The sequence below is a fragment of the Pholis gunnellus genome, assembly GCF_910591455.1.
Source record: "Pholis gunnellus genome assembly, chromosome: 3".
In the NCBI taxonomy this organism is placed as follows: domain Eukaryota; kingdom Metazoa; phylum Chordata; class Actinopteri; order Perciformes; family Pholidae; genus Pholis; species Pholis gunnellus.
The window spans coordinates 28,955,757-28,966,105 of NC_136529.1; the positions used below are offsets into that span (position 1 = coordinate 28,955,757).

General features: G+C 42.6%; 1 protein-coding gene across 1 annotated transcript; it reads left to right on the forward strand.

Annotated features, from left to right (window-relative positions):
• Window positions 1-1,276: 1,276 nt before the first annotated feature.
• On the forward strand, window positions 1,277-10,029 carry LOC306694018 (delayed-rectifier potassium channel regulatory subunit KCNS2; the record flags this gene model as incomplete). Its single annotated transcript, XM_079156717.1, has 9 exons — window positions 1,277-1,450; window positions 1,535-1,668; window positions 2,253-2,417; window positions 4,498-4,669; window positions 4,971-5,054; window positions 5,211-5,372; window positions 6,835-6,918; window positions 8,710-8,802; window positions 9,552-10,029. 9 exons carry the CDS (start codon window positions 1,277-1,279, stop codon window positions 10,014-10,016), a joined length of 1,533 nt encoding a protein of 510 aa, XP_079012843.1. The 3' UTR covers window positions 10,017-10,029.
• Between the last annotated feature and the right edge of the window lie 320 nt (window positions 10,030-10,349).

Consider the following 10,349-nt stretch of genomic DNA (forward strand, 5'->3'; position numbering starts at 1 on the left):
TACAAAGACCCACTAAACTATTAAAACGACTCACTAAATGACTACAAAGAGGAGGAAAACGACTGCAAAGCGCTGCAAAACAACCAGGAGGAGACCCAAACTAAAAGTTAGTCAGAGGTGAAGGTACTCTGAAGTAAAAGTACTATATATATGTACTATATATATTATTAGTATATTATTACTAAGCTGACTAACTGGTTTATAGTTTGGTCTTTAACATTTGTGTCTGTAATATCCTTTTGTTTAAGTTAATAATATGTATTATACAGACATTTTGATCTCTTTGGAGACAGATCTGTGCTCAGGAAGAAAGATTCAGAGATTCAGATTCAGGTGCTTCAAACAGCATTAAGTCCACATTAGGTTAACAGCGTTTCCTCTTCTCTCGCTAACATAATTACATGACGTTACAGCTACACTTTACTGCAGCGGGGCACTTCCTGCTGCTGGTGTTTGGCCTTCTTCCACCACGAGGACTCGCTCTGATCAGAGTCTCCACTGCTTCCTGAGACATTTTAAATCAACATTTGCCAACTGAAGTATGTTTCCTGGCACTAATATCAACATTGTGCAGAAATAAAGAAATATTTCAGGAGAAGTAGAGACAGCAAAGACTTCACATGATACTCTTCACAGTTTCAGAGTTTGAAGTCAGTGATTAATGTGTCTGCTGAGTGATTTCATGGTGTTTTATGGTGAAACACCGTGTTTGTGTTTGCAGAGAGAAGATGAGCAGCAGTGGGAGTTACTTTCTGTTTAGTTTTTAACTTGATCACATGGAGACACTTTGATAGGAAGTAGGTCAGTGTTTAAGTGTCCTCCTTCCTCCGTCCTCCGTCTCCCATCTCCCGTCTTCAGTCTCCCGTCTTCAGTCTCCCGTCTTCTGTCTTCTGTTTTCCGTCCTCCGTCCTCTGGACTCCAGTAAAAGCCTGCTGGCTCTCAGCCAATGCACTTTGTATCTCGTAGTCCACATCAGAAGGTCTCGTACACATTAGTGTCTGTTCGTCTGGTCTCAGAGGTGCATTTAGTAGATTAGATGGACTCAGAGAACCTTCGTCCCAAAAGAGAAGCTCAAAGAATAAAAACTCAAGGCTTCTTTTTGCCCAAAAGTCCTGAAGTTTTCTCTTTTGTTGCTGTTGTTGTTGCTGCTGACTCGAGATAAAGAAAAGATCGGAGCGACGTAACCTCCTGACTTCAGTTCGGTGTCAAATACTCGACATCTGCAGGACAAAGGACGAGGTCACTCGTGTCTCCGCTGTGTCTCCAGCAGGTAACCATGGTGAAGGAGCGTCTGCCCAGCTGGGTCCAGCATCAGGACTCTGGTGAAGGTCTGGTCCACGTGAACGTTGGCGGTCTGAAGAGGAGCCTCTGCTCCAGCACGCTGAGGAAATTCCCAGACACCCGACTGGGGAAACTGCTGTCATGTGACTCGGAGGAGGACATTCTGCAGGTGGGTCGAGACTGGAGACCTGTATTCACATGTCCTCTTCCTTCTGGCTCTTTGAAACGCTTCCTCCTCCTTCTCTCCCTGCAGGTGTGTGACGACTACGACGTGCAGCAGAAGGAGTTTTATTTTGATAGGAACCCGGGTCTGTTTCCTTACGTCCTCCACTTCTACCAGACGGGTAAACTCCACATCATGGAGGAGCTGTGTGTCTTCTCCTTCAGGTCCGTCTCATGTTAAACCTCTTCCTGCCTCACTTTTCCATCATTTAAAAGCCCCATCAGGCTGCAACCTGTGTGCAAAGTGCACTCTGTCCTCTGTCCTCTGTCTTCTGTCCTCTTTCTTCTGTCCTCTATCTTCTGTCCTCTGTCCTCTGTCCTCTGTCTTCTATCTTCTGTCCTCTGTCTTCTGTCCTCTTTCTTCTGTCCTCTATCTTCTGTCCTCTGTCCTCTGTCCTCTGTCTTCTATCTTCTGTCTTCTATCTTCTGTCTTCTATCTTCTGTCTTCTGTCATCTGTCCTCTGTCCTCTATCTTCTGTCCTCTGTCCTCTGTCCTCTGTCCTCTGTCCTCTGTCTTCTATCTTCTGTCTTCTGTCTTCTGTCATCTGTCCTCTGTCCTCTGTCCTCTGTCCTCTGTCCTCTGTCCTCTGTCTTCTATCTTCTGTCTTCTGTCTTCTGTCATCTGTCCTCTTTCCTCTTTCTTCTGTCCTCTATCTTCTGTCCTCTGTCCTCTGTCTTCTATCTTCTGTCTTCTGTCCTCTGTCATCTGTCCTCTTTCCTCTGTCTGATGGATGTGTCCCCCCCTTCAGTCAGGAGATAGAGTACTGGGGCATCAACGAGTTCTTCCTGGACAGTTGTTGTAGTTTCCGTTACCACGACCGTAAGCTGGAGAGCAGCCGCCATCGCAGCTGGGACGACGAGAGCGACGTCAGCAGTGTCGACATGTCGGTGGACGAGATCTCGGACCTGAACAGGTAAAAAACATGTTCGTCCTTCATGTCTCTGTCTCATGTCTCATGTCTCTGTCTCATGTCTCATGTCTCTGTCTCATGTCTCATGTCTCTGTCTGATGTCTGATGTCTCTGTCTGATGTCTGATGTCTCTGTCTCATGTCTGATGTCTCTGTCTCATGTCTCTGTCTGATGTCTGATGTCTCTGTCTCATGTCTCATGTCTCATGTCTCTGTCTCTGTCTCATGTCTCATGTCTCTGTCTCTGACTCTGTCTGATGTCTCTGTCTCATGTCTCTGTCTGATGTCTGATGTCTGTCTCTGTCTCATGTCTGATGTCTCTGTCTGTCTCTGTCTCATGTCTCTGTCTCATGTCTCATGTCTCATGTCTCTGTCTCATGTCTGATGTCTCTGTCTCATGTTTCATGTCTCTGTCTCATGTCTGATGTCTCTGTCTCATGTTTCATGTCTCTGTCTCATGTCTTTGTCTCTGTCTCATGTCTCATGTCTGATGTCTCTGTCTCATGTCTCATGTCTCATGTCTCTGCCTCATGTCTGATGTCTCTGTCTCATGTCTCTGTCTCATGTCTTTGTCTCTGTCTCATGTCTCATGTCTCATGTCTCTGTCTCATGTCTCTGTCTCATGTCTCATGTCTCTGTCTCATGTCTCATGTCTTTGTCTCTTGTCTGTCTCATGTCTCTGTCTCATGTCTGTCTCATGTCTTTGTCTCATGTCTGATGTCTCTGTCTCATGTCTTTGTCTCTGTCTCATGTCTCATGTCTGATGTCTCTGTCTCATGTCTCTGTCTCATGTCTCATGTGTCATGTGTCGTGTCTCATGTCCCATGTCTCTGTCTCTTGTCTCATGTCTCTGTCTCAATTCTCTGTCTCATGTCTCATGTCTGTCTGATGTCTGATGTCTGATGTCTCTGTCTCATGTCTTTGTCTCTTGTCTCTGTCTCATGTCTCTGTCTCTGTCTCAATTCTCTGTCTCATGTCTCATGTCTGTCTGATGTCTGATGTCTCTGTCTCTTGTCTCATGTCTCATATCTGATGTCTCTGTCTCATGTCTCATGTCTCATGTCTCTGTCTCATGTCTCTGTCTCATGTCTCTGTCTCATGTCTCATGTCTTTGTCTCTTGTCTCTTGTCTGTCTCACGTCTCTGTCTCATGTCTGATGTCTGTCTCATGTCTTTGTCTCATGTCCCATGTCTCTGTCTCTTGTCTCATGTCTCTGTCTCAATTCTCTGTCTCATGTCTCATGTCTGTCTGATGTCTGATGTCTGATGTCTCTGTCTCATGTCTTTTGTCTCTGTCTCATGTCTCTGTCTCTGTCTCAATTCTCTGTCTCATGTCTCATGTCTCATGTCTCATGTCTGTTTGATGTCTGATGTCTCTGTCTCATGTCTTTTGTCTCTGTCTCATGTCTCTGTCTCTGTCTCATGTCTCATGTCTCTGTCTGATGTCTCTGTCTCATGTCTTTGTCTCTGTCTCATGTCTCATGTCTCTGTCTCATGTCTCATGTCTCTGTCTGATGTCTCTGTCTGATGTCTGATGTCTCTGTCTCATGTCTCTGTCTCTTGTCTCATGTCTCTGTCTCATGTCTCATGTCTCTGTCTCATGTCTGATGTCTCTGTCTGATGTCTCTGTCTCTTGTCTCTGTCTCATGTCTCTGTCTCATGTCTCTTGTCTCATGTCTGATGTCTCTGTCTGATGTCTCTGTCTCTTGTCTCATGTCTCTTGTCTCTGTCTCATGTCTCTTGTCTCTGTCTCATGTCTGATGTCTCTGTCTCTTGTCTCATGTCTCATGTCTCTGTCTCTGTCTCATGTCTCTGTCTCTGTCTGATGTCTCTGTCTGATGTCTCTGTCTCTGTCTCTGTCTGATGTCTCTGTCTCATGTCTGATGTCTCTGTCTCTTGTCTGATGTCTCTGTCTCTTGTCTCTGTCTCATGTCTCTGTCTCATGTCTCTTGTCTCTGTCTCATGTCTGATGTCTCTGTCTGATGTCTCTGTCTGATGTCTCTGTCTCATGTCTCATGTCTCATGTCTCATGTCTCTGTTAACGGGTCTACTGCGTCCACTCACCTGCGTCTTCCGTCCTCACAGAGACATGCTACATTTCCAGGAGGTGCGTTACGGGAGCATCAGGAAGTGTCTGTGGCTGACTCTGGAGAACCCTGGGTACTCCATCCCCAGCAAGATCTTCAGCCTGGTCTCCATCGGGGTGGTGCTCACCTCCATCTCCATCATGTGCGTCAACAGCATCCCGGAGTACCAGGTCGGTACGGAGACACCGTTAAGACCAGCAGAGATTGTTTTATGGTCTTCTGAAGAGACATTGTCTCTGATGTCCATCGATGTCCAACTTCCATAAAATCCACTTAGATATCAGAAAAGAAAAGATTTCTTTTTGGTTGCAGAAGTTGTCTGAGAATCTTTACGTTTCAAAGTTTTCTTCAGAGCCACAATAATCCTCATCATCAGTATCTTCTGTCCTCCGTCTTCTCTCTTCTTTCCTCTGTCGTCTGTCCTTTGTCCTCTGTCCTTTGTCTTTTGTATTCTGTCCTCTGTCCTCTCAGATGTTTGACGATGAAGGGAAAGTGATGGAGGAACCCATCATGCAGGCTCTGGAGGTCTTCTGCACCTGCTGGTTCACCTTCGAGGTGAGATGATATGTACTGGTGGTACTGCTGGTACTGGTCATATTGGTGGTACTGGTGATACTTGTGGTACTGGTACTACTGGTGGTACTGGTGATACTTGTGGTACTGGTACTACTGGTGGTACTGGTGATACTGAGTACTGTCTGTGTGTCTGAGGTGGTGTCTCGGCTGCTGCTCGCTCCGAACAAGAGGAAGTTCTTCCATCACCCTCTGAACATCATCGACTTGGTCTCTGTGGCTCCGATCTACATCACTCTGCTGTTTGAAGTCACTGTGGGATCAGAGTCTGAACTGGGAGAACTGGGACGACTCATACAGGTTCTGAACCTTCTATTGCGCGTCACTTAAATGTTCTTTAAGTTAGTTTGTTGTTTAATATCACAGAAACATTTGATCTCAACAGTGAAATAAAAAGAAAACACAGTACACACAGTACTCTGAAGTCACAGTACTCAGAGCTAAATATATCCCACAATGCACCTCAATATGAAGAAGTTCATGACATGTTGAATGAAATCATTAATGTCCAAACTACAAAGTTCTGTTCTTCTGAATGAGGCTGGATTTAAAAAATGAATATCATATCATGTCTCATTCTTCATGTCTGTCTCATGTCTGTCTCAATCTCTATCTCTGTCTCATGTCTCTGTCTCATGTCTCAATCTCTATCTCTGTCTCTGTCTCATGTCTCTGTCTCATGTCTCATGTCTCAATCTCTGTCTCTTGTCTCATGTCTCATGTCTCAATCTCTATCTCTGTCTCTGTCTCATGTCTCTGTCTCTTGTCTCATGTCTCATGTCTCAATCTCTATCTCTGTCTCATGTCTCTGTCTCATGTCTCAATCTCTATCTCTGTCTCATGTCTCTGTCTCATGTCTCATGTCTCAATCTCTGTCTCTTGTCTCATGTCTCATGTCTCAATCTCTATCTCTGTCTCATGTCTCATGTCTCAATCTCTATCTCTGTCTCTTGTCTCATGTCTCATGTCTCAATCTCTATCTCTGTCTCATGTCTCTGTCTCATGTCTCAATCTCTATCTCTGTCTCTGTCTCATGTCTCTGTCTCATGTCTCATGTCTCAATCTCTATCTCTGTCTCATGTCTCTATCTCTGTCTCATGTCTCTGTCTCATGTCTCATGTCTCAATCTCTATCTCTGTCTCATGTCTCTGTCTCATGTCTCATGTCTCATGTCTCAATCTCTATCTCTGTCTCTTGTCTCATGTCAATGTCTCATGTCTCTGTCTCATGTCTCTATCTCTGTCTCATGTCTCTATCTCTGTCTCATGTCTCATGTCTCATGTCTCTGTCTCATGTCTCTGTCTCATGTCTCATGTCTCATGTCCTCATGTCTCATGTCTCAATCTCTATCTCTGTCTCTGTCTCATGTCTCTATCTCTCTCATGTCTCTGTCTCATGTCTCATGTCTCAATCTCTATCTCTGTCTCATGTCTCTGTCTCATGTCTCATGTCTCATGTCTCATGTCTCATGTCTCAATCTCTATCTCTGTCTCTTGTCTCATGTCAATGTCTCATGTCTCATGTCTCATGTCTCATGTCTCTGTCTCATGTCTCATGTCTCATGTCTCATGTCTCATGTCTCTGTCTCATGTCTCATGTCTCATGTCTCTGTCTCATGTCTCTGTCTCATGTCTCATGTCTCATGTCTCAATCTCTATCTCTGTCTCTTGTCTCATGTCAATGTCTCATGTCTCATGTCTCATGTCTCTGTCTCATGTCTCATGTCTCATGTCTCATGTCTCATGTCTCGTTCATCTCTCAGGTGTTCAGGTTGATGAGGATCTTCAGGGTTTTGAAGTTGGCCCGACACTCTACAGGTCTCCGGTCTCTGGGAGCGACTCTCCGGGTGAGTCGAGAAATAAAAAAACGAAACAATAAGAGTTTTATTTTCTGCTGTCCTTCTGTTGACGAGTCTGAAACATGGATCGTGTCCAGATGTTGTCTTTTGGTTTTTGGAGGACCTGGTTCTGAGCTTCAGGGACCAAAACCAAAGTCCTGATGTGATTCTAGTCACACGACACGACGTCTCTCATGTAACCTTGTTACTGTGAACGATCCTCATGAGGAGTGGATCAGTGAGACCAGCAGAGAACCTGAGAGTCACGTTACAGACTCATCCATCACCACAGAGGAGGAGGAGGAGGAGGAAGAGGAGGAGGAGGAGGAGGAGGAGGAGGAGGAGGAGGAAGAGGAGGAGGAGGAGGAGGAGCTCCAGCTGTAACTGCATCTGGATTCATTATATTTACATTCAGACTGAAGCAGCACTTTAATAAAAGCTGCTGATTCATGAAGAGAAACTTTGAGAGCTTTTTAAAAACAGTTCAGAGACGATGAAGCAGTACTGTGTCTGTACTAGTAAAGATAGTAAAGTACTAGTAAAGTACTAGTAAAGATAGTAAAGTACTAGTAAAGTACTAGTAAAGATAGTAAAGATAGTAAAGTACTAGTAAAGTACTAGTAAAGATAGTAAAGTACTAGTAAAGTACTAGTAAAGATAGTAAAGTACTAGTAAAGTACTAGTAAAGATCATCCGTCATCCTTAATGTTCCAAGTCTAAATATTACTACAGCAGACGTTTAGGCACAAATATTATTCATGTGATGTCACAACAGTAAACATGTTGATGGTTGTGTTACCTTATTAATAATAATAATAATAATAATAATAATAATAATCTGTCCTCGGTGGTTGTTGCGTTATTAATAATAATAATAATAATAATCTGTCCTCGGTGGTTGTTACGTTATTAATAATAATAATAATAATAATCTGTCCTCGGTGGTTGTTACGTTATTAATAATAATAATAATAATAATCTGTCCTCGGTGGTTGTTACGTTATTAATAATAATAATAATAATAATAATCTGTCTTCGGTGGTTGTTACGTTATTAATAATAATAATAATAATAATCTGTCCTCGGTGGTTGTTACGTTATTAATAATAATAATAATAATAATCTGTCCTCGGTGGTTGTTACGTTATTAATAATAATAATAATAATAATCTGTCCTCGGTGGTTGTTACGTTATTAATAATAATAATAATAATAATAATCTGTCCTCGGTGGTTGTTACGTTATTAATAATAATAATAATAATAATCTGTCCTCGGTGGTTGTTACGTTATTAATAATAATAATAATAATAATAATCTGTCCTCGGTGGTTGTTACGTTATTAATAATAATAATAATAATAATCTGTCCTCGGTGGTTGTTACGTTATTAATAATAATAATAATAATAATAATCTGTCCTCGGTGGTTGTTACGTTATTAATAATAATAATAATAATAATAATCTGTCCTCGGTGGTTGTTACGTTATTAATCATAATAATAATAATAATCTGTCCTCGGTGGTTGTTACGTTATTAATAATAATAATAATAATAATCTGTCCTCGGTGGTTGTTACGTTATTAATAATAATAATAATAATAATCTGTCCTCGGTGGTTGTTACGTTATTAATAATAATAATAATAATAATCTGTCCTCGGTGGTTGTTACGTTATTAATAATAATAATAATAATAATCTGTCCTCGGTGGTTGTTACGTTATTAATAATAATAATAATAATAATCTGTCCTCGGTGGTTGTTACGTTATTAATCATAATAATCTTTGTGCTTCTGCAGCACAGCTACAGGGAAGTCGGGATTCTTCTTCTCTATCTCGGCGTCGGAGTTTCCGTCTTCTCTGGAATCGCGTACACGGCCGAATACGAAGAGGTAACGTTTCACCTGTAAAAACACGAGTACATTGATATGAAGTAATAATACTCATATTATAGTAGCTATGATGTATTTAATATTTTAAACAGAGGAAGTAAAACATGTAAATCTGTTGTTCATCATTTTGTGTTTGTAACCATAATTTAGAAATTTACAAAGAGAATTTAGTTTTTAATTCATTTTATTTTAAGGTCAACAAATTAATATAATTGATATTAATAATAGTAGTAATTATAATAATAACAATAGTAATTAAAGCTGCACCGTTGCGTACGTCAGGTTACCATCGGACAACGCGACCACGAGTTACGCAGGTTTTTCTCACTTTGCCTCGAGTGTCATCACTCCGGAGGTCGATCAGCTGGACGAGCACAGCAGCTCTTTCCGCTCGCTGAGCAGATTCACGTTTACATTTCTGAGCTGCAAAGTCGGCAAATCGCAGAGTGAACTCTGAGCCGAGTGCTGCTCGCCTTTCCAACTTCTAGGCGGCGCTAGCGAGCAATGTTGTGATGCTCGAGCATTGGACCCATAAAATATCTCGTTTTCCCGCCGTCCTGAAACGCTCGAATAATAGAAATAATGTTTCTGTTACAAGATACAAGATACAAGATACATTACTGCTGATCCTTCTGGTTCATGAAGTCTGTTCTACAGATTTCTAGTTATTATATATTGAGACCTTTATTTAAATTCAAACGTGTCTGTCTCGCTGTCCTCTGTCTGTCCTCTGCCTGTCTGTCCTCCAGGGCGTTGGTCTGGACACCATCCCGGCCTGCTGGTGGTGGGGGACGGTCAGCATGACCACGGTCGGCTACGGGGACGTGGTGCCCGTCACGGTGGCCGGGAAGCTGGCGGCCAGCGGCTGCATTCTGGGCGGAACCCTGGTGGTGGCGCTGCCCATCACCATCATCTTCAACAAGTTCTCACACTTCTACCGGAGACAGAAAGCTCTGGAGGCGTCGGTGAGGAACAACCACCGCAGGAAGATGAGGATGAGCTGCGACAACGAGCCCGAGGAGGACGAGGAGGACGAGGAGGACGAGGAGACGGACGACATGGAGGACGACATCGACTACGAGGACGACGGAGGAGTGATCAACTACAGCTACGTGGAGCATCCGTCCTCCTCCTCCATCCTGAGGAGGAAGGAGCTGCTGGAGTCATTGAAAGTTATATCTGACATAAACGGAGGAGGAACTGTGGATTATTAATCACTGAAGAACTGATCAGATGCTTCCAGAAGAGAGTCGGAGGTTGTGACATCACTTCCTGTTTGTCCTCCGTTACAAGAAACGTGAGCGATGAAAACTGAACCGGAAGTGAAATCTGATGCACGAAATAAAGTATGAAGACGTTTAAAATGCTAACACCACGACGATGCTAATAACAAAGTACATGTACTCAATAGCTCAGTACTGTTTTGAGGTACTTGTACTTTACTTGTGTATTTACATTTTCTGTAAATATTATACTTTTCTTTCTCCACAAGATTATTAATAATAATAAATGTAGTTACTTTGCAGATTCAGATTAATAATAAGATG